This window comes from Oryzias latipes, chromosome 8 (assembly GCF_053564925.1).
Source record: "Oryzias latipes strain Hd-rR chromosome 8, Olatipes_Hd-rR_3.1".
In the NCBI taxonomy this organism is placed as follows: Eukaryota; Metazoa; Chordata; class Actinopteri; order Beloniformes; family Adrianichthyidae; genus Oryzias; species Oryzias latipes.
Genome location: NC_136244.1, coordinates 21,993,729 through 22,017,311, shown reverse-complemented (window position 1 = coordinate 22,017,311; position 23,583 = coordinate 21,993,729). Strand labels below are relative to the sequence as shown.

The following is a 23,583-nucleotide window of genomic DNA, read 5'->3' as shown; positions in this document are numbered from 1 at the left end:
CAGAATACCTCTAAATTACTCATTTGGTGGAATAAACTAAAGGTTTTATGCATGCAAATGATATTTACATAAGTTTATTAACTGATAAAAATCTTTTTTCAGACACACAAAAATAAATACACAAGAAAGGATCAACTGTGCTGACTTTATTTGGTTTAGACAAGACTTCTGCAGCTGGAACACGCCTGGGGACTCCGAGTGACTCACGTTTATACATGTGTTTGTTGTCGATAATTATTCCCTTACCTGAGAGGTTGGAAACTAACAGATACAAAAAAAAATTAAAGCCAAATTAAAAAATGATATTACAGTAAATGTCATCAAGGTCTACAAAGCAGGAGCACAATACTAGAAAGAACCCTGAATGAAGCAACACATTTCATGAATTTGTCAATGTTTGTCATTGTTCGAGTACAAAACTGACTTGTGCACAAATATTAAGAATAAATAATTAATTAAAACAAAATTTAAAAAAACATTTGACAATAATTCCCTCGAAAGAAGTGGGAAATCTCAGGAAGCACGTCAACAAGAGAACACCTCGTGGGTAAGAATTAATTCAAGTACAAAAACAAAACAAAAATGAGCATTAGTAACAACAAAATTATTCTTTTTTTTTCTATAAATGTAAACTATCATGCATTTTTTTTTTACCACTTCAGTTTGTATTGTGTCTTTGTGAAAGAAAGCCAAGACCCTCACAGCTGCAGCTGAGTCGCTTTTCCCTTTTTTTTTTTGCCTGTGTAAAAAAAGTGCTAAAAAATCAAAGAAAATCACTGCCAACATGGTCAAATGTGAGCCGACAGAAACGGAGTGGAATGAGAACATGTTTGGCCCAAAGGAACAGTGTGATTGCTGCTGCAGATCCAAATATAGACAACAGTTTATTGGACTAATTAGGTGTTGTTTTTCCACATAAAGAAAGTATAAATAATAGAGCTACACTCAAAAAAAAAAAAAAAAAAAAAAGTCAGGAAGTTATTTGAATGAAATGACTGATTAAGGTTTTTCACATCCTGGAGACTGTCCACGACGTTCAAGTGTCTGTCAGTAACAGAAGGCAACATGGTTTTAGGTCCGAAGGTTTTTCTCTGAAATCCTGAACAAATACAGACGCAGACGAAACCAGAACAACCCGCTTATGTTTCAAATTAAAAGCAGAAACATCGGTGAAAGGTGGAGCAGTTCTTTAACTCGGACCTGAAACTTTGGTACACTTAATGTGACGTGAATTATATTCAGGTTTCTCCCATTGAGAACTAAATAAAAATGACAGATGACACTTGTGATGTCTTAACTGGCTCTCAGCCGTTTCTTCACGAGATTATTTTGCACTCGCGCCATTATTAACTCAGGTATGAGATTTGACGACTAGCAAACAGGATCTTCATTTGTCAATGAGGCCTCCATCTTTTAATTTGAAGTAGAAGAACTTCTCCAGGGTGTTGGCACACTTGCAGTACTCGCTGTCTGGAGGGTTGTACTCGCGACAGTTGCTGATGATTCGCTGCAGGTCAGCGATGAAAAGCTTCTTGGTCACATAGTATCTGTTTTTTAACCTGTCGGTCATGGTTTTCAGATCTGTGTGGATGAAATGAAGAAGCAAACAATATTTGAAGTTAAATTAGAAGGAAAACAGAAGATGGCTGTGTATAGAGCCTTTACAAAAAATGTAAACATCATTGAAAAGTATTAATTTCCATTAAAAATGTAACTTTCATGGAATATAGATTGGGGGCTTAGTGTTTAATTGACTTTATGTATTTATTTGCTTCATTTTACCAGTACATAATTGGGGTTCCAGCTCATAAAAAGCATGAAAACAGGATTTCAAAAACTACTGTGGAGAAATCTGCCCACATTTTGCACAACACGAATGTTTTAAACTAACTTTCCCCTAACTAATCGCCTACTAAACCTGCACAGGTTCCACAGATGTCATTAAATTGTCTCAGTTGGATTCAATGTGGGGAAGACTTTAGACTAGCCAGAAGACCATCATAGATCCCCTCCAGGGGTCAGCTACTAAAGGAGCTAAGGAGGCTGGCTGTTCACAGAGCGCGGTGTCCAAGCAGATCAACGGAAAGCTTTGTGGAAAGTGGCAGGAGAAGATGCACCAGTGAGACGACCTTGGGCTTCAGCAGATTATCAATAGGACAAAATTCAAGAACCTGCAGACCTCCAGAAAGAGCGGAATGAGGTGGAGGAACAGCTTTAAAAACCACCACATTCAGACGCTTTCAAGGGATGGGCTATAACTGTCGGGTTCCTCGCATCAAACCATCGGAGCCTGGACCAAGGAGAAGAAGAGCTTGACTGTTGGCCAGAGATCCAACGTCCTGTTTTGTGATAAAGGAGAGCGTCTTTCATTTGGAAACCAAGGTCTAAATGTTAGAGGAAGACTTGAGGAGCAGAACCCGAGCTGCTGGAGGTCCAGTGTGAAATCTCCACAGTGAGTCATGATTTTGGGCTGCAGCCCGGGTGTTGGTAATGATTGTTTCTGCTGAGGATCCGCATGGAGATGCAGATTTCATCCTCCAGCAGGACCTGCCACCTGTCCATGCGATTAAAGATTTGAATTTTTTTTCTTTTTGACGCGATCATAATCCCTGTCTTTATCTTTTTGCAAAAACTGACAAGTAAACAGTGATTTCTCCAAGTGAGTATTCCAATTTTTCTGTTTTCTGGGTTGTGAACTGGAACCCCAATTTATGTAAAAATAAATAAATATTGGAAATCAATCAAACAGTGGGCATTGAATCTTCTATGAAAGTTTAGAAAGGCATTATGGAAATGAATACACTTTTTACAAGGCCTGCACAATAAAGCACAAATTTATCGTTATCGCTATATGAAGCTGTGCAATACACATTTCGTAAAAGTCAGCGAAAATTGCGATAAATGCTTACCTTAAACAATCCTATGGCAGCTTAAAGGATTTAACAATTCAAATAAAATCCCTTTATGCATTTGACCTTTCATGTTAGATGCTCGCCTTTTATGTAGGCGAGGGTCATTTGGAGTATAATTTAAGGTATTTTGACTCTTATTTAAATTAAACTGTTTCCATGAAATGGAAATTATGTTTTGGGGTTTTTTGGTTGTTCATGTATCGCAAGTTTTATCGTCATGGCAATATTGATCACTAATATCACGAATGGCGAGGTTTCCTCGTATCGTGCAGCCCTAGTAGGCACCCACCAATAGGAAAGCGGATGATCTCGTAGTAATCCGGAGCTTCGGACTTCTTCACTGGTTCCATAAAGGGCCAGGCGTCTGGATGGGTCTGTTGAGGAAACGGTGATCTGATTGGTCTCCGTGCTTTTATTTTTGTCAAAAGGTCATCCTCACCTTTATCTGGGCCAGGAGGTTTTTCAGTGTGTTATATAGAACATCGGGGTCTTTCACCTCTTTACTGTGGAGGAACAAAATGTAACAAACAAACAAACCTGTTAACAAGAACATGAGGCCTAATCCACAACTATTTCTGAAAAAAATAAGAAAAATTGGAATTTAAGTTATTATTCTTACCTTTTGTCTTTGCTGCTGGGCTTCCAGCCTGTCTCCCCTGAAAGAAGTCAGTATTTGTTGGTGTTTTGACACCAGTGAAATTTCATGGAGAATGATCTTAAAGAAGACATAAGACTCACGGATGCCTGGAATGCTCTCCACTGGGATCTGCCGCACGCCCTCTTTGAAGCACGTGAGACCTGGGTAAACCTTCCTGATCTGACTCTGTTTCCTCTCAATTAACTTTTTAATAATCTGTTACCGCAAATCCAGCATCAAATGACAGTTAGAGAAGCAGACCAACACCTCAAAGAAAGCAGACGGTTGCCGTTTAGTCCTCACAAACCTCCTTCTGTCTCTTAATGATGTGAGAAAGCTCCGTGTAAGGAATTCTGGGGTTCAGCTCGCACTCCATCAGCGTCGCTCCCTCGTAGTCTTTGATGTATCCCAGGTATCGACTCTTGGCCACTTTGATGTCTTTGGAAAACCCCTGTGTGTGTGTGGGGGGGGGGGGGGGGGGGGGGGGGGGGGTTGAATTTGATATAAATATTTTAAAAAGGGAATGCAGGCAGGTAAGGGCAAAAGAGGTCGAAAAAGCAAACCTGCTTCTTGAAGTAGCCGATGGCGTACTCGTCAGCGTAAGTCAGGAAGTAAAGGATGTTGTGTTTGATGTGGTACTCCTTCAGGTGATTCATCAGGTGCGTGCCGTAGCCCTGTCAGCAGAGGCTGCAGTGTGACTTTTGCGCCACATGGATCTTTTATTTTTTTATTTTTTAAAAGAAAGGTTTTAAATACCTTTACTTGCTCGTTGGATGTGACGGCACAGAAGACAATCTCTGTGAAGCCCTGAGTGGGAAACATCCTAAAACAGATGCCTCCAATTACACGGCCATCTTTGATCAGGGCGAGGGTTTTGTGCTTCCTGTAAAAAAAGAGGAAATAACCAGTGCTATTGTCAGGACAGGGGGGTGGGACTGTGTCCCGTCTGCTTTGGAAACGTCCACTTACGGGTCAAACACCAGCCGTGTGATGTATTCCTTTGGCATGCGGGGCAACTGATGAGAGAAGACGTTCTGAAGGCCCACCAGCCACATCAAGATCTTCTTGTTGGACTTCTGGGAAAGGGAGTTTCCGATGACGTGGAACTCAATAATGCCGCGCCTCTCTTCCAGCCTGGCAGTCTCGTCTCGGGCGGCATTCGGTGTGAGGAGATTCGTCTGCGGACAAACGTTTAGCCGTTCAACTTTATGACGAAAACCCTCCTCTGATCAGAACAAGAGGACTGTATGTGGAGGGATACATTAGTGGTTTGGTTTAATAGATGGCCAGCATTCACTCTCTCATTTAATGGAATAGGATGAGCAGCTTTCTGATGACTAAACAGAACAACTTCAACTCTGAGCAAACTCATCAATCACTAAAACAAACGTTTAGAAAACAAACTCTGGTGTAACTACGTCTAATGAAGACTTAAAGACCCACTCTGATCATCTTCTGATCTATTTTCAAAGCGTTCCCGGTGGTCTTTTAATCAGTTATGTCTTTTTTAGCCAAAATCAAAAACCTGTGAGGTTTTCTAGGACATAGTCTCTGCAGAGCGGAAGTAATTCATTAGAAGTTTAGCTCTGAGTTGTGGACAGGACTGTTGGTGTGGAGCAACCCTGCCTCCTCCTTCCCCTCTGTGGAGCTCACACATGGAACTGAGCTCTTTTTCAAATATACATTTTTTTAGCTCCTGATTTACAATTTGAATAAAGAAATACTCAGAAGAGCAATTTTAAGCTCGATTTTCTTGATTAATGTCCTCCATCGTCAAACAAATGCCACAGGAACATGTTCAAAACACTATTTTGATAGGAGTGGGTCTTCCAAGACTACAAATGAAAACAGAGCAGATTTCTCCTTTGGTTGAAGCTTATGTTCAAACACGCCCAAAAATGGAGGGAGATGGGCGGTGGACCGACCTCTGGACCCAGCATGGCGGCAGGATCTGTGATTGTCATCATGACTTCGTTGACCAGCTCCATAGGAATGTCTCCCATCACACGGATCCGCTTGGCATCCTCCAGTGTTAGCGCCTCCGGTAGTTTCCGCTTCTCGCCTGAGCAAAAAACACAAAGGAGGTGGAGGTGAAGTGTTAACGAGAGGTTTTAGACGAGGACATTTGTGAAAGTAGCTGCTGACACTACTGTGAATGTCTGCTAACCGTTACAGGCACAACTTTGAACTTAAAAACACTGAATCAAACAACATTTGCAACAAATACAATAACAAATTGCCCAAAATTTGTTATTTAGAAAATAACTTCTTTAAAATTTGAAATTCTACAGCTTCATTAAAACGTACTCAAACAGACTTTGCTGTGTAAATATGCCAATACTAGATTTTCAGACCAAAAAAAGAATTTAAATCCTTTAATTTTCTTAAAATTCAACAGTAAACCTCATGTATAAATTCTGATTTTAGTTTACTGATCTTAAAATGATTTTCTTTGATAAAAAAATCTGTTAAAATGTCTTAGTACTACTTTGTGAAACTACAATTCAGCACCACTTGATAGACTGTTGGGGCATTATGGGTACTGTAGTCAAGAGCTGGGTGGAGTGACACAAGATTATGATGTATCGTTCTTGTATTTAATGTATTAAAAAACAGGATAATTATAACAATGCGGGTCACTAAAAATATACATGTATATTTTCATATTTATATATATGTTATATTTTGCTTTATGCGCTGCATAAGTCGTCTTACTTCCTGTATGAAAATAGACGGTTCTTTCTCTGTTTATTGATCTTTTGCTTTATAATTTTTTGCATCTTATGGTCTGAAAAATACAGTAAAGACATCAACACAGTAATATTCACATTTCCCTGTTCTGATTTTAATGAGATAAAAGACGTTTGTTTAGAATTTAATGTTACAACACTAAACAGACACAACATTCTGCTGTATTTGAATGCCGTCTAAACTGGTGGGGGCGCTTACAGACCTGGGATGGGCTCCACCCCTCCAGAGTCCACGGTGGATGAGCCGCCGCTCAGAGACTTGGACAGAGCAGGAGAACCGGACACTGCAGCCGGACTGATCACTGCAAAACAACACGCCAGCTCCTCAAGCTGCATCATTCTGTTTAATTAACAGTGAGAAGCATTAAACCCAAAGACACAAACTTGAAATATTATTCAAACTGAAGATCTGCATAAAAAAGGTGAACAAACATCTGTAAATGTATTTTCCATGTGTCTTCCATCTTTCAGGTCATCAAATCAATTGGAATAAATTGAGATCAAGTCATTTTCAATGTGTTCCTCTCCTGTCTGACCTCCTCCCTCCTCACCTGTCTGATGGCCCAACTGTGTGCCGTCTGAGGCCGGCATCGTGAAGTCGGCCTCCCAAATGGGGGAGTTCTCTCCATAGATTTCCTCCTCCAGCATTGACAGGAACCTGATGACACACATTCACTAATAAAGCGGGTACCAAAGGTCTTTGGTGGATCGGGAGTCCAGCAGCCACGCTTATGAAACTGGGTCCTTACTTGGGGAAATGTGTGAGGATAAGTGTGCGTTTCTCTGGCAGCAGTTTATCTTTCTCCACTCGGAACTTCTCCAGGAGCTGGCGCCGGGTCACCGTGAAGATGGACTTGAGTAAGTTTCGCCCAAACACCTGCGTGGTTTCGTAGCGCGGCAGGCTGTCGTTGCTCTGCGGGACGTGGCAGTAGCACAACCACCTGGCAGGCACGGCAAAATGAAACGGCGCTCCCTCAACATTGATCAGAAAACCTTTTTTGTTCTTCAACAAGCCACACACCTGGTGTAGTCCACTTTATATGGCGCCCCGTCTTCCTTTTGGGTGCGCTGGCGGTATTGCGTCGGCGTCTCGAGCTTCCAGTAGTTCAGACACAAAAGGAACATCTTCGACAGCTCAAACATGGTCTGCCTTTCCTTTGGGGCTAGGTGGCTAAACTTGTACTGAACAAAATTCAGAACTCCCTGTGAAAACAAAACAACACAAATCAGGTAAGAATGCTCAGGTTTTGCTAGCAGCTAGAGGATCTTGGTGAGGAGTTTCACCGTTTACCTGCTCAATGTTGGGCCTTTCAAAAGGAGGGGTTCCCAGAGATCCCTCCACAACAGGCTGGCTCATCTGAAGGATGCATTTCCTCAGCAGCTAAACCAGAAAGACAGTAATCAGAAAAGAATGTGAACAATACGTTTTTTGTTTTAAGGCAAGACAAGACAAAGCAGTGCGCAGGGATTAGAGCAGGGGAGACCAAACTTTTTTGCTCAAAGGCCAAAAGGGCGTAAATCTAAATGTGATCCCGGTCCGTGGGCCAAATTCAAGACTTTTTTGCAAGTCATGAAATAAAAGAAGAGAATAAAGAATATAGTTTAGGTTATTTATTTGTATTTAGTATTTTTCAAGGCAACACACATTAGTGAGACTTAAAAGTTAGTAACATTTTTCTTTGAATCTCTCTCGATCTCCCACTCTCGGCATTTAACGCCGAACCTTCGTAGCTAGCCAACGTGGCGCTGTCCCCTGCTGCCGAGGGCATCTTGAGGGTGGCTTGCTGTGACAAAAGTTTAGATTGGAACTCTCTAGAATTTGTCTTTTGCGCCTCACCTTTGTGTTTGGATAAAACTGCGTGTTTAGTCTCGTAGGGTCGGCGTATATTGTACTCTTTAAGTACAGCCACGGACTGCTGACAAAGAAGACTAACAGCCTGAGAAGAGATTTCTGGAGAAAAATAATCCTCCTCCCATATTTGTTTAAAATGCCTCTTGTCCGTTTGCTACTTCCGTTGTCGCTCCATGAATGAATAGAAGAGGTTAAGGGGTTTTAACTGAACACTCCGTGGCCTCTACAGGCTTGGTGGGCCAAAAGACGACCTTTGCTGGGCCATATTTGGCCCCCTTGGATTAGAGAATAAAACATCAATTTGCCCCTCACCACTTCCACCCAAACGCTCAAAAAAAACACCCCAAAACCCATAGAACCATAACGCTACCTTGAAGAGGTAAAAGTACACTTGTTTGGTATCAGTGTCCTCCTCTTTGTGCACAGACATGAACAGGTTCTCCACGTCAACCACCATGCCCAGCAGCCTGTTGATCTCCTCCTCAGACACATTCTCCAGATGAGACACGTGCTCCGCTGCAAAACAATTACCGTACAGTCAATGCATATGTTCTACTGGGATCTCTTTATATTTTCAAAATTGTACTGAAGTTTGGGGAAACGTAGAAATCTGTAAATACTGCAAAAAAGAGCTATCAGAACAATTGACGTACTAGTTTTTAAAGAGATTCTTCTCTTTCAAAAACAGTTCAACTTAGAGCAACATTGTAAAAGTATTTTAAAAAGATGTGTGCAGCTAATACATTCTCATCACCACATGTGGCTCTTATTCCCCTTCATTGTGGCTCTTTGGCTAAAGTAAAAAAAAATTCATTTGAAAAAGTAACTTTATAGTAAAAAAATAATAATTAAGTAGTAACTTAAAGAAAAGTAAAATAGACAACCTCAAACTCTTTTCAAACAGGCCAAAGACAGTACGTAACACAAGTCAAACTAAAACATTAACTAAAAACTGAAACACGTTGAGCGCCGATAACCACAGAAAATCAATCGGAGGTCACCAAGCACAACCAGAATTTAGAAGCACTGGATTATAAAGCAGATTTTTTAATTCTTTTAAAACAATTCTTATTGATTTTAAGTGTACGGTACCTTGTGGTTTGAAATATACAATAAGGGTTACTTATTTAGCTCTTATTTAAATTTAGTTTGTTCGATTTACTCTTTTCTGGCTGAGATGGACCCCCAATGGTAAAACAAAGTGTGTGACATTACACTACCAATAAAAACATTAGCTGCTTTGAGAGGATCCTTTGTCTAAGGTGTCCTTTATTGAAAGGAAGTCATATGAATCTCGGCCAAAAGTTATACACCATTTCTCATTTTTCTTAAAAACAAACCCAGATATTTTCTCTTTGTTTATGCATAAAAACAACATTATATATATGCTGCTGTCTAAGTATGTAGCCAACAAGGGGGCCCAAGTTTGGGTCCCCCTGTGCCGGTCCCCAGCCCAGATAAAAATACAGGGTTGTGTCAGGACGGGCATCAGGTGTAAAAACGTGAAAGTTGATTCAATGTGGCGACGCCTGAAGGGCTATGTTGAAAAGTGAACAACAGCAACAATAACAAAAATACCAACTAATGTCTTATTTTTTAAAAGGCTAAAGTAAGACTTTGTAGCTCCTACTGGGTTGTTGTTGGTTAGAAATCCACCAAAAGTGTTAAAAGGTTGCAGACCTCTAGACTACACTATATATATATACGTTTTATCTTCAAACTTGGAAAAACAACTATACATGCATGAATATTGCACCAGAATAATACTGACTGTAAACATGACGCACAATATTAACCGCAATGTTCATTCTTAAAAACCAATTCCAGTAAAAATCTTGTTTTTGGTGTTTTTAACATCTTCTTGTAGCGTTTTTTCTCGTAATGGAGGACATAGATAAAGGAAATTAAGATTTAAACTGAGTTTCTGAGTATTTCTTCATTCAAATTGTGGTAAATCAGGAGCAGACGAAAACATGCCGTTGGAGAAAGCTTGTAATTGCTGCTGTAAGGAGAGCGCGGACACAAAGGGATGATGGGAAATGCGAGCAGGCTCAGTCCGTGCCAACAGTTCCACCCAAAACTCAGGTGGGTTTCTAATGCACGAACACGGCTCTTCAGAAACGATGTCCTAGAAACCCAAACGTTTTTTGATTTAGGCAAAATCTGCCTTATCATAATTACATCAAAAGATAATTGGAATGAGACTTTAAAGTCGCAGTTTCTGCACAAATTTTGCCATTAATCCCAAAGCCAGAGGAGGAACAACTAGTTTATTTTCTGACTATCACAGTAATGATGGGCATGTTTGCAAAGGGCAAACCGTGTATCTTGTGCAGAATCTGTAGTGTCGTCCCTCAGACGCATTAAACAGTGTGATGAGCCCTTCAGCGGTACTGATCTCCTGTTCTTAGTCAGTGGTTTAAATGGAGGCTGAATAGTTGGTACCCAGAGCATGTCCACAGCTGCGGCAGGGCTCGCTCAGGCTGGCTGCTTGCTGCTGCAGATCCAGACGGGTGGCTGACGGTGGGTTTGGGTTCTTCCATCCGTTGCATTTGCATGTGTCATTGGCCTGAGGACGCGAAGCACAAACAGTGAACGGCTATTCAGCGGCCGCAATGACTAACGGATCAATTACGCTAGCTGATGGGTTTGGCTACAGATTTGTGAATATAAATTATTTTTACAACAGTCGATGGAGGGGAATTAGTTGACGTTGCTCCACTTCTACTTTGTGCTCTAAACATATATTTATAAACGCTAATAAATCTCAAGACGGCTCTGTTGTGAACTTTGGCTAGCTACATTAGCTACCTTGCATGCGGAGAACACGCCAAGTTTCTCCAGCTTTTTCGCCCGTGGGAAAGCTCGAACTTGGGCTTTCTTCTGGCTAGCGCGCTGTTGCTGGCTGAGTCCTGGCCTAGCCGGGTCGCTATTGCCCGACCCGGAGCCTGTTGCAGCATTACCGGACCCAGCTGACCCAGCGGACTGGGTCTGTGGAAGCCGGGGTTGTGAGGCCTGCGCTGCCGGGTCCGACATATCCACGCTGCTGCTGGAGACTTCCTCTGTTGCCGTTGATCTCATCTGGTGCCTTCAGGTTCCGGGCAGAAAGCTGGATTTTACAAACACCAAAAGCTAAAAATTCAAATAAAAAATGTACACAGCATTAAAAGCATATTGTTTTAATCGTGAGTGAATAAAAACCTAAAATAAAATATTTACTATTTGAAAGGATCATTTGGCTATTTCTGGAAATTTTAAATGTACAGGTTCCCAGTACTGTAGTAAAGCGGTGTAGTGTCCTCTAGTGGAAAAACATGAAAGCAACACGTAACAAATGTTAGGCTCTATGTCAAGCTGTTCTAGAATGAAATCGGCATCCTTGTTTTAAGCCCAACTAGTAATGCCAAAAGTACAATTATTTAAAACGAAATGCCATAAATGTGAACTAGTTAACTAGTAATGTTTAGAAATATGTACTAGTTTACTAGTGGGCAATACTTGTGCTTACTGGTTGGTTAGTGACAATCTAAAAAGTCAACTGGTTAACTAGCTGCATACACATTTTCTACAGCTCCACTAGTAAGGCTCTTGTAAAGCTCACTAGTTAACTAGTGTGACCAAAATGTTTACTCCCAAACTCTGATCAATTTTTCCATTCCACATTATATATATATATGCACACACACACAAAAGGACAGACCCAGTTAACTGTAATGCAGAAGCTGTTTTTCTGGAGTACCTCTGCTATGGTCCACCTAGTGACCGTTTTAGGTATTGCAACTATGCATACCTCAATGAAGACTTTCAAAATTAAACACAATTATTTATGGAACTATATTGTTTCTTTATGTCTCAAAGAAACAGCTTTTCTCTCATTAAATGTGCAACTTTAAGACAAAATACATATTTTAACAGCAACAACTGTAAAGTGAGACAGTTATAAACAAAAAATGTTTTAAAATGTGGATTTATGCATGTAAAGATTATCAAAATTGTATAAGAAACCAGTCTATTATGAAATGTTTGACACTGGAAGTACTATACCTCATGTCAAAGCAATAACCGACAGGTTATCAGGTAACCTGTAAAGATGTGTGAAATTGTTTTAGGGTTTTAGGGTGGAAAAAATGAGTAGAAACATTTCCAAGCCTCTGAATTTCATTTTAAATTCAAAGATTTTTAAGCTATTTTCAACAAAATCATACATGAAAAGATGTCTACCCTCATTTATTCATGAAAGTAGAATCGTTTTTCCCACAATCCCTCCCTTTCAAGATGCAACGGCTGCTATTTTCCATGGTTGATGCCATATTAGGATGGATGACCCCCCTCCACCACCACCCTCAAAAAAAGTTTAAAAGCTGATGCCTCACTGATGTGAAAATTAAGAACAAAAAAAATGTGGTGAACGCTGGAGAACATCTCAATTCATAAAGATGATGAGACAAAACCAGTGCATTTAATACCAGAGATCTCCAGAAAGAAAAAGAAAAAAGGAAAAAAAAGAAAAAAATCACAAATTGTCTGACATAACATGTACAGATTGGGACGGTGTTTTGTCAAGATCTACATATTGATTATAAACCTGAAGAATCTGTTACAAATAAAGCAATGGTGTCAATACAATAGGGATTTTGGTCAAGAGGACAATTCTTATTTTTACACCGATGATTCAAAAAACATTAATGCTAAAATTACAAACAGGTGAAAATGTTAAAGTACTTTGTACTCCATATGGTTTGAAACCAGGTGATTGAAAAACCTCTGAAGTCAAGGTTTTAAAATCAAACAGATCCATCCGTGTCAAATAGTATAGAACTGGTGGAAGAAGAATCAATCAATCTACAGAGATCCATCAAGAAAATCATCTGTCCAGCCCTTTAGTTCTGGTAAAAGCCTCATCCTTTTTTTGGGAAGCCAATCAGGAGCAGGACAGAACATGCACCTTGATTTGTACCCAATGACTGGATGGAACCATTTCAGATGCATGTGGAAAGTGAAAACCAATAAAATAAGAGGGGCCCTACAAGCCTGGTTTTATTCTTTTTTTGTTGTATCCTTTTTTCTCTCTATACAAACAGAAAAGTGAACAAAGAAGGCGCAATTAAGTGCCATTAGTCATGAACGAGATCGTTGTTCTTCTCTCAAAGAAGACATGAAGAGTCCATCAACTGGAGGCGAGATCATTGGGCGAGTCCAGAGGTCACAGGTCGAATTCAGAAAGCAAAAGAAATGGATTTGTTGGTCTGTTGGTTTGAGCCATCCATGAGGTCCTGCAGTGTACTGGCCAGTCCACTCATTTTCCAAACAATAACTTGGTGCTGATGGGGTTGTTGGCCTGACCCTGCTTTGGTTTGACCTCTGAGGTATTGCCGGACAGCTGGCTAATTTCGGGTCTGGTTGATCGAAGCTGTAGATTGGATGGAGGAGTCGATTCATTGCAAGTTAGTTCCCACAGCACTGGCTGCTTCTACCCTGGGGTGCAGCTTCTTGAAGGTCAACGCCACCTCTGGCTCGTCCACCTGCGGCTGCACCGCCTTGGGGCTCGTTCTTCGGAAGCTTCTTGGCTGTTTTTTTTTTTTTTAAGAAGAGAACATAATTAATTGACATTGAAGTAGATGAACTAAAAATTTCAGGTTCGTTAGGGAAATTTACATTGAACTTTACTGAATTTGACAAAAGACATAAAAATTTACTGGTGAAAGTTGTGTTTTTTGGTGTTTCTAACATGTTTTGTTGCATTTTTCTGACGATGAAGGACATATTTAATAAATTAAAAATAAGCTCAAATTTGTATTTCTGAGCATTTCTTATTTAAAATCATTATAAATCAGGAACAGACAAAAACTATTGAAACTATGTCCTAGAAAATGACACGTTTTTTGATTTGGGGTAAAACACGCACATCATAAATTAAAGAACCACTGGGAACACTATTAAAATGGCTGAAAAGACAACTGGAGAGGGTCTTTAATAAAATGACTATTGGGAATTTAAAAAGTAAATAAACACCTAACCTCCCTTTATCAAAGAAAAAGAAAAACCATGGAGGAGCACCGAGAAATTTGTTATCATTTAACTAGACGTTTAGCATAAGTCCAGATAAGCCGTTGATTAGGAAGCACTTACCGATAGCCATAAAAATCTCATTGACATTCATTGCAGTCTTGGCGGAAGTTTCCATAAAGAGCAAGCTGTTGTCGTCTGCGTACGCTTGTGCTTCCTGAGGTCACAAAAAAGATGGAATATCGAAGTGCTTTTGGGCAGCATATGGTTTTTGAACATTTTAGACGACCTGATTGACCTTTAATGTTTCCCAATAAGCACTTCTGTTTACCTGGAAATCTACATTTCTCTTGTTGGTCAGGTCTGCTTTGTTGCCTGCCAGTGCAATTACAATGTTGGGGCTGGCTTGTCTCTGGAGCTCCTTCACCCAGTTCTTTGCACGTGTGAATGTGTCCTTTAAGAGAAAAAGGAAACAAAAATTAGTACAATTACAAAACATCTCCATGGACTTTTAATGATCAACACAACTTTAAAAACTGGCCTTTGACAGTGAAAGTTTTATTCTCTCGGGTTAAAGACCCACTCCGAAGAAAATTGTGTTTTTGGTGTTTTGTTGCCAATGATCAATATTCAGGTAGAGTTTTTTCTAAGTCATACTCTCTAAAAATAAAAATAAAAAGAAAGAAAGTACGTTCCAGTACAATATCACGATATGTATCGTATCGTTGGACGTGTATTGGGGTACGTATCGTATCGCCAGACTCTTGCCGATACACACCCCTCATCTGGCATGAAACTGCACGCCTGGGTGGCGCCCATATTGCTTGCCAGTCTCCTAGTACCAGTAATGTTAGGTTGGGGGTGTTAGGGGCTGTGAGCCAATGGGAGAGCCTGTAACAGATGGGTGACTGGAAGTGGGGGCGGGGTTGCTCTGCACCGACAGTCCACAACTCTGAGGCAAATTGCTGATAACGTACTCTGCAGAAACTGTTTCCATTTTTTATTTAGCCTAAAAATGGGGTTATCAGATAAAGACCACTGGGAACGCCTTTGAAATAGATGAAAAGACGATCAGAGTGGCTCTTTAGGCCGTCGTCAAATCTCCACCAATCAGGTTACTTACTGTGTTGGTAATATCAAAAACCACGATGGCAGCCTGTGCCCCTCTGTAGTACATAGGGGCCAAGCTGTGATAGCGTTCTTGTCCTGCAGTGTCCCAGATCTCAAACTTGACCGTCGTATCATCCAAACATACCGTCTGCGTGAGGAAGGCAGCTGAAAAGGAGAAATTGTTTTCAATGGAATGATCTAACCTTTCAACAAAAGTGGAATTGGATATCATAACTCATTAATGTCAACATGAAGAATCCAACTGAAGAAAGGAAACGTAAAAAAAAGTATCTCTAATGCTGAGAAAGATTTAGAACAAAATGAGAAAAATGTTCCCATCAACACAACAAAATCACAAGAAAGATCATGAGATTTTTTTTCAAGAAGAAAGGAATTAACAGATTGAGTTTACACGCCATCAGATCTGTTGTACATAAAAAGGAAAACGGTCACATGACAAAAGGAGTTAAGCTCTTTCTTGCATAGCAAATATTTTAGAGCTTAGTAATCTTTGACCAGGAATCAAGTAGACCACAAGTTCAGCAGAAAAAGAAAATGCTGCGTTGCTTTTAGCCGTTCTGACAGGATCCTTTTCCTGCATCCTATTGCTGTTGACTCACCAGCTATTAAAGCGCTTTAGCGTCAGGAAGAAAGTACATAACAGGTATTTAAAAACAGCACGAAAGTGATGTGAAATGTGAGGTAAATGAGAAGTCAGTAGAAGAAAATGCAAAAGTCTGAGGTTTAGGTATCTGTACTGGTTAATGTTTCCATGTAAACATTTGGTAAAGTAAACCAAATGTTTACTTTACAAGGTAAAGAAAAGTAAACCAAATGTTTACTTTACAAGGTAAAGTAAAGTAAACCAAATGTTTACTTTTTTGTTTACAAAAGAAGATTCAGATAATTCTACATCTAAACACACCCATCTCCAGCATCTCCTTTGGAGCTATGTGGTTGCAAAATAAAAACAAAACAAAAAAAATCTAAGCAACTAAACACATTTCTTTGATTCGCAGGAGAACTCCAGTTAAAAGACTGAATTTTATTGTTCCATTTCTGAGTTTTGTTTCTTCGCTCCTGCGTTGGGAGCTAAGAAGTCGATTCAGTCAAGTAACAGAACTGGTTGAGCCACTTCTGTTTAGATTTATAACAGGAAAGATTGGGAGTTGCAAAAAGCAGTTACTGGCAAGGACGTGTTGTGGTTCGCTTCAGCAGCTGTGCTGGGAAGTTTCTGAATCCACCAAACTACCTGGCACACACCGAACAAAGACAGAGGTGCATCTGCATGAATCAGCAAAGCATCAACAGCTTAACTTCTTAACTTAAAAATTGGACACTTAATAATAAATCGATTTCTTACTCACAAAAAGCATTTGAATTGTTTTTCTTTTTTAATTTGATACCAGCAGACAACTCATAAAAAACAAATATCTCATTGATCAGAGAATTATAGTCATATGGTCTGGCAACCACAACTTTGGGAGGTTTTAAAGGGTAAAGTTTACTCCTCGTGTCAAAAAACTCTTTCATAGATAACAGTAAGAGACGCCTCACTAAGACCGTTTCTGATGAAGATAAGCTTTTCATCATTTTTCACAGTTAATGCTCCAAAGGCTACAGAAAGAAAGTTTTGCAACTGTGTTGTAATATTGGGCTATGTCAATAAAAATGAATTGAATCCGCAAACATCTGGGCATCATAAATGCAAGTTCAAAATAATTTGCTGCTTTCCTATTTGTTGCTTTCCTTTCTATTTGTTGCTTTCCTACTTGCTGAACATCGTTCTGTCTTCAAAAGTATTTTTCAGGTTGACCTAAGGGCACATACACAAGTGTTGGCTCCACATGATCACACACAGACAAGTTACAACCTCACCTTTTGACACAAATATTCGTCTGGCCTGATCAAATGATCGTCACCTTCATCCTGTTATTTAAAACTGACATCTTCTCCATCGCTGTTCACTAAACAGTATCAGTATTACTGTCACACTCAAGTTACTTTACAGTCAACCAAAGATCCAATTCAATTTTCATGTAACTTAATTTTCCTTTTGAAATAAACTTTACATAATAGAGTAACACATTTCTCTGAATACATGAGTGACCTCAATGTAAACAAAACTCAACTTTGTTTTGTTGGGAAATCAGGAATAATAAAAACATGGGTGGTTCTCTGCAGGAACACCAAGTCTGAATGTGAGCATGAATGTGCATTAAGTTTCACATCACTTTAGGAAAAACGTGAGTCCTTAGAGCAACATGTGCCGATCTGAAGACCCGAGTTGACCTTCATGCAAGTGTGAGAAACATTATTACAGCTTCACATGCTTTTTTTCTTTCTGCAAAGTTTTTTTTTGTTTGTTTTTTCATGGAAGAAAATATTGGCTTCACAACTGCACAAAATTATTCTGCACATTTTTTTCTTTTAATAGCAGATGCAAAACCTATCGACATGTGTAGACTTCATCTTGCAGCTACAAAATACCAGAAACGGAAGGTTTACTACACAGGAAGAACACAGAATCCTGCCTGAGGTCCAGAAAACTTTCAATCAAACAGGAAGAACTTTACCTCCAATAGTGCTCTCTTGGTACTCGTGGAACTGGCCTTTGACAAAGCGCAGCACTAAGCTGGACTTTCCCACCGCCGATTCCCCCAAAAGCACCAACTTAAACTGACAGATCTTGTTGCTTGCTGCAGTGCCATTGGTCCGTGCTGGTCCACCTCGCCCTGCCATTGTGCAGTGTTGAAGGTTGTGAAGGGAAACTGAGGAAGAGGTTACGAGGCCTAATGTAGAGGGCTGGGACAGTCAGGGTGATCTCAGGATAGGCAGGTAGATGTGCCGGAGGAAGAGGGGTCACAACTGGAAGCTGGAAGAAAACCAAACAATCATTTGGATAGGTTTACATTTTAAAACCTTATAATCTTATACTTTACTCATCAAAAGTTTGGACACACTTGTCCATCATTTGAGGTTTGACTTATAGTAAATTTAAATGCATCTCGATTGTCAAAAACAAAGCTTACATCACAGCAAGTCTTAAGGTTAAAGTTAACCATTTACCGAGTTTGAAATAAACAATGCTGAGGGAGAAACACTTGGTAACCTCATGGAAAGCATGCTCGCAGAAAAAGCACAAAAAGCAAAGGTTGAAACAAGTACACAACATGCTTAACAACCAGGAAGTATTTCTAAAATGGTTGTGTCCAAGTGTTCTAACACAACACCAATTCCAATCAAAATAAAAACAAAACAAGCAGAAACAAAACATTAAGAAATAAAGGTCCGAATAACTTCCATGGTTTTTAAACAACAACAAATATCCACCAACAATCTCCAAGTCTAGCTTCTGCCACAGCTAGCAGAAGCCACACACCAAACAAAGCTAAATGTTAACAACAATAGGAGCTAGAGTTACTACCTGTTCACACAACAGTTGTGCTATGGTGACTACACACAGGCACACACACAAAGAGAATAATAAAAACTTTTTTTTTGGTTAAACCACCTCTATAAGAAGTTCTTCCACCACAAATGGAGACGATTCAATCAGCATCTTATTAGTAAACAGTGACGTCTGACACCTCGATAACCACTAGACTGTTAGCACAGGTGGAAAAAAGACGCCATACACACTGCTCTGTCTGACTGTGTGGGAGAACCTTACAGATAGACAACCATGAAGTCACCGTCTGCCAGAAGTCACGTGACAGCCTGATGCCATTTTGTCAAAACACACCTGAACATCTCTGAATCGACAAAAACAAGCTTTGTGTTCTGAGAAATCCTTAACTCACTTTGTGCAGACAAGTCCCCTCTAATGCCACCTCACCATCACCGTAACTGAAAGTGTTCCAGTGACTAAAACAGACTTGAGAACAGAGGCAAAAACTATTTTAAGAAATCTGGACAGGAAATGTATAAATTTCGTTTATCCATGCAAGTTAGGCACATTAATAGACTAGTATTGCTGGAGTCCTGCAGTTTGCATAACAGTCAGATTTTATGAGCATGACAGACCGATAGGGTATTTTTTATGTGCTGTTTTCATAAGAACATGTTATGCACTGGAGTAAAAAAAAAAAAACTATAGAGAGACATTTTAAGATTGAATAAATGTTTGAAAACCAATTAATTGAATAATATCCAATGTACACACACTACAACAAAAACCCTTGTGCAAACAAAAAACAAATATTAATTTATGTCCTTAAACTGGTTAGATTTTATTTGATTATTTTAAAACAGTGACTAAGATTAGCCAAAAACTCAATACATTTTAGCATAAAACACAAGTCAGAACAAAAGACAGCATTAAAAATGAAATCTTTAGGGCCTTTGTACAAGGAAAGCATAAACAAAATGAACTTTTTTGATGAGGTTGTTGACTTTCTAAAATAAAAGTCTAAAAAAAAAAAAGAAATTCATTTCTAGAAACTAACAGAAAATAATTCTGTAAACATCTGCATTCTAAAATCTTAGCGTCTTTTTCTGTTTAAGTCAGTTTGCTGATACATATGAGGTCATTCAGCTTCTGCTTGGTCAAAGGACAGGAAACGACTCAGCTCAAAGAAGGAAGTGAAGGTTGCAGAACACACTTTACTGCTGAGCACAATGAATTCACTTTGCCAAAGGAACAAAACTGCGATAAATACTGGATGTACGCAGGAGCCCTCATGGTAGAGCTGAAATATGGACAGCAAAAAGGGGGGAGATGAAACTCAATGTAAACTAAAACTCTCTCACATGCTTTAAACCCAAATGGTTAATTATAAACTAGTCAAATATAATGCAAAATAATGAACGGGTCTCCAAATAAAATAACCTTTATCTAAAAAAATTTGAAAAGTCCACATGGAATTCACGTGTCTGTGTCTAGTGTTTGAAAGGAGTCTTGAACTAGTGCACAACTACTTCAATTTAAGTACAGAACACAGCAAGATGGCAAAGAACTAAAGTTCACCTGTCGGCATTCCTCACCAGCTGCACTTATGGCTCTTTAAGACGTCATTAATAATATTCTTTGAAAGGGAATAAGAAAGGTGTTAATTCTGTTGAATGCTCAATGAGAGTAGAAAGTTTGCAAATCACAAACTTTCCCCAAATTATAAAAAGAAAATTTCCGCAGGAATTTACTTCATGTTCCTATTTATCGTGGCAGTAAACTCAAAACATGCACACAACGAAAGTCAACTACTACGAAAAACCTTCATGAACTTAACAGATTCTTTGAAAATCTCCCAAATGGGCACTCAAACCTCCAGAAGGAAGTGGGCCATTACAGCGGGATGACGGTCTGAGGAGGGGGGGCAGGAAGACGGTTCAGGCTAAATAGCATGTGAAATATTTATCATGGCCTCCTTCATGTGGGACTGCTAGCACTGATATGAAGGAAAGCAGAAGGGATTGCGATACTTTTAACATCTAATGCCATAATGTGTGCAAAAATGGGTGTTATGTATGATTTGAAAACAATGGCACACCAACAACACTTAACCAAAGAGCATTAGAGTCTGTAACATAACTATTTCTTTTGTTGCAAAATGCAAACCTTTGCAATATAATTAAACAAACAAAAAACTATCAAAATAAAGAAATTAAGCCCTTTCCAGAAAATAAAAATGGAAAACCATATGTTAAAATAAATGTAAATAAAAACAAACAATATACATCCTAACATATTACACCACTTAACCTACAATTACAAATGATCAAGACCTGCATGTAAACTAGATGAAGTAAAAAGGCTATACAGGCTAGAAGTAAATACTAAGAAGAAACTATATGCAACTATGATTCAAATTCAGAAGCTTTTTAAAAAAACATTGTAAATGAGAAAGTGGTGGCACGAAAAGGGAAACAGGACACTCCTCATGAGCCAACTGTGAGGCCAAAAGGAAATCACAGGGACTTCCTTTTCTTCAGAGTTTAATTTGTTTGGCATTTGCTGAAAAAAATAATAATCTTAGAAATATTAATAACTGTAATAAAATTCATATAAAAAAGACAATTGTAAAAAACTAAAATCATAAATGAACAGGTTACTGGACTTCCAGGAAGATTAGGCTCTGGATCTCCTCCCCCTTTTTCTTTCTTTTTTTTCCATGAAAGCATTATAAATCTTCCAAAATCACTGAACCAACTCACAGACTAAGCTCCAACTTTTTATTCCAAACTAGCCAAGTCAGTGGATTTGGAGCTCTAAAAGGAGGAGTTTAATGCTTATTTGTGATTGCCTCTTTGCTGTCTTATTAAAACTGCGAAATGTTTGTGAATGCACATGTTTGTTGTGCAAAAGGCAAGCATTTCTACACAAGAAGAGTGGAATTCAAAAGACAACTTCAGTACCTCTCCAATGTATTTTGACAAAGTTGTTTAATAATTACCAATTTGTATACCATGCAATCATTCACCCACCACCGACCTGACTTTAGTCAAATTAGATCAAAATGTCAAGCCTTTATTTTAACTGTATACAATGCACAGCAGCTGAATTAAACCAAAACAAACGTGGTTTACATGAACTGGATGGGGATAAAAACGGAGACTATCCAGATAAGTGGGAACTCCAGAAGGCCAAGGTCCACACGTCATAAACATTAGAAGGGCTCTGGCAAGAACCTGTAAATCCAGCCCTCTCTAAAAAGGTATGAGCTCCGCTTATTAAGTCATAAAGAGGAACTATAAAAGGCCAACAAATGTGACAACATTTGCTTTTGAATGTGAGCAGACACGCACCACCTCGACAACAATGTCATGTGTGGAATCGCAACTAATCCTGCCTGCAGGAATGAGCCACATTAATAAGATGACCAAAAAAATGAAGGGTGTGAGCTTTACCTGGTCTATAAATAAATAAATAAAAGTTTTTAAATGAACGCTACCTGACAGTCAAATAGCTTTATGGGCAAACTTTTGCGTCAGTTGTATTTGTCAGTACACTGAAGACTATAACAAATAGCTTAAAACGCCTGGAGGGACCTCCCAGGAAAGAATCAAACGATCTCCTAATACATGTTTGACGTGAAATGTTTAGTCCCAACGATGAAACCGACTATTAAGTTCTTAACCGGCTATATAAACCGGGGAGGTCTACGTTAAAGAAAATAAAAAAAGATCACGTGACATGAACTCGTACACGTTCCCACATCTGAGGAACAATAATCGAATAAAAGCGGTTTTTTCTCCCCTTTCTTTTTAGCTGTTAGCCTAGCATAAAATAAACCTAGCAAAAAGGGATAAGTTAGTGTCTTAAAATGAGTTCCTGAAAACAATATGGTGAAATGATAGAAGTAAAAACTTAAAGACATTTAGAAAAACAAAAACAAACTATATAGCTTTTTTTTAACTTAATATAGGTTAAACGACGACAATTTGTTAATACTGAGCGACTGAAAGGGAAACTTGGCGTCAGATAGCATTAGCTAATTTAGCTCCCGTAGCCCACTTAAAACGTCATTAGTCAACTTTGCTTTTCTTCGCCCCACACGTTTAATTGTTTGACTTACAATAAATTATGGGAGCTTATAAGCGTGTTTGGCTCTCTCCTGAGGTAACGTCACGCTTTTCAGAGCCGTGCTAGTGGCGCAGTTTTTCGGTTACTTTCAGTGTGTTTGCCCTGTCAGTGCTACCAGCTCGTAGCCTGACTTAGATCCAGTCTAATGGACATCCAAAGGCTCCGCCACTCGTCTGATCACTTTTTTGAAAATGAGATCGCCCTAACTTTGTTTTCGTTTTTTTTTTTTTCGACATGTACTAAGCATGTCGCGTCGGCCACCCATTATATAGTTAAAAGTTGTCTGACTCACATGACTTTCTGCTGTCGCTGGTCTCATCGGCAGCTTCTTCTTCTCTGGCCTTCCCTTCCGGTTAGCGATTTTTCCGGGAACCTCCCACTTTTTGTCAGCGCCTGGCTGACCAATAGCAGATCGATCCTGCGCAAAATCCTTTCAAAATGTTTTCTTTTTATTCTCCAATTAACAAAAGAAATGATCAACCTAAATTAAACAAGTTACACTGAGAAGAGAAAGAAGCCCCACATATTTCCTAGTTTATCAGTTAAACCTCTCCTTTCATTTAAAAAAACACTCCAATGAAAATTGTGCTTTTGGTGTTTTTGACATATTCTTCTTGCATTTTTCTCATGATGAAGGACATATATGAAGAAAATTAGGATTTAAATTTCGTTTCTGAATATTTGCAGTCGCAAAAATGCCGTTGGAAAAGACTTGTAGTGACGAAGGCGCTACAGTCACAAGCTCCCTGCTCTGCTTAATTCCAATTAGGGATCTAATAATAAATTGATGAATT

At 39.2% G+C, this 23,583-nt stretch overlaps 2 protein-coding genes across 4 annotated transcripts; both read right to left on the bottom strand.

The window, feature by feature from the left end:
• Positions 1–131: 131 nt before the first annotated feature.
• Positions 132–11,564, bottom strand: kat2a (K(lysine) acetyltransferase 2A). 2 transcript variants are annotated; one of them, XM_078951777.1, is made up of 19 exons: positions 11,371–11,564; positions 10,963–11,283; positions 10,597–10,720; positions 8,522–8,667; positions 7,591–7,680; positions 7,321–7,502; positions 7,049–7,240; positions 6,851–6,957; positions 6,503–6,601; positions 5,475–5,611; positions 4,519–4,727; positions 4,306–4,432; positions 4,113–4,223; positions 3,857–4,000; positions 3,651–3,765; positions 3,532–3,568; positions 3,352–3,415; positions 3,202–3,286; positions 132–1,581 (listed from the first exon to the last, which is right to left on the bottom strand). In XM_078951777.1, exons 2-19 carry the CDS (start codon positions 11,230–11,232, stop codon positions 1,388–1,390), a joined length of 2,433 nt encoding a protein of 810 aa, XP_078807903.1. In that variant the 5' UTR covers positions 11,233–11,283; positions 11,371–11,564; the 3' UTR covers positions 132–1,387. The 2 variants fall into 2 exon arrangements, with proteins under 2 accessions (XP_078807903.1, XP_023813196.1); XM_023957428.2 differs by having other exon boundaries at positions 10,963–11,386.
• Positions 11,565–12,588: 1,024 nt separating this feature from the next.
• rab5c (RAB5C, member RAS oncogene family) lies at positions 12,589–23,221 on the bottom strand. 2 transcript variants are annotated; one of them, XM_004071292.5, is made up of 6 exons: positions 23,082–23,221; positions 17,844–18,142; positions 15,281–15,432; positions 14,489–14,611; positions 14,281–14,374; positions 12,589–13,718 (listed from the first exon to the last, which is right to left on the bottom strand). In XM_004071292.5, exons 2-6 carry the CDS (start codon positions 18,007–18,009, stop codon positions 13,597–13,599), a joined length of 657 nt encoding a protein of 218 aa, XP_004071340.1. In that variant the 5' UTR covers positions 18,010–18,142; positions 23,082–23,221; the 3' UTR covers positions 12,589–13,596. The 2 variants fall into 2 exon arrangements, with proteins under 2 accessions (XP_004071340.1, XP_020560801.1); XM_020705142.3 differs by lacking the exon at positions 23,082–23,221 and adding an exon at positions 18,337–18,587.
• Between the last annotated feature and the right edge of the window lie 362 nt (positions 23,222–23,583).

Coding starts and splice junctions, on each gene's coding strand:
- kat2a (XM_078951777.1), bottom strand. CDS start 11,232: ATGAGATCAACGGCAACAGAGGAAGTCTCCAGCAGCAGCGTGGATATG. Junction 3,416..3,531: donor CCCAGCAGCAAAGACAAAAG/GTAAGAATAATA, acceptor GTTCCTCCACAG/TAAAGAGGTGAAAGACCCCG. Junction 3,287..3,351: donor ACCTCCTGGCCCAGATAAAG/GTGAGGATGACC, acceptor TTTCCTCAACAG/ACCCATCCAGACGCCTGGCC.
- rab5c (XM_004071292.5), bottom strand. CDS start 18,009: ATGGCAGGGCGAGGTGGACCAGCACGGACCAATGGCACTGCAGCAAGC. Junction 14,375..14,488: donor AGAGAAATGTAGATTTCCAG/GTAAACAGAAGT, acceptor TTGTGACCTCAG/GAAGCACAAGCGTACGCAGA. Junction 13,719..14,280: donor TGAGATTTTTATGGCTATCG/GTAAGTGCTTCC, acceptor AAAAAAAAACAG/CCAAGAAGCTTCCGAAGAAC.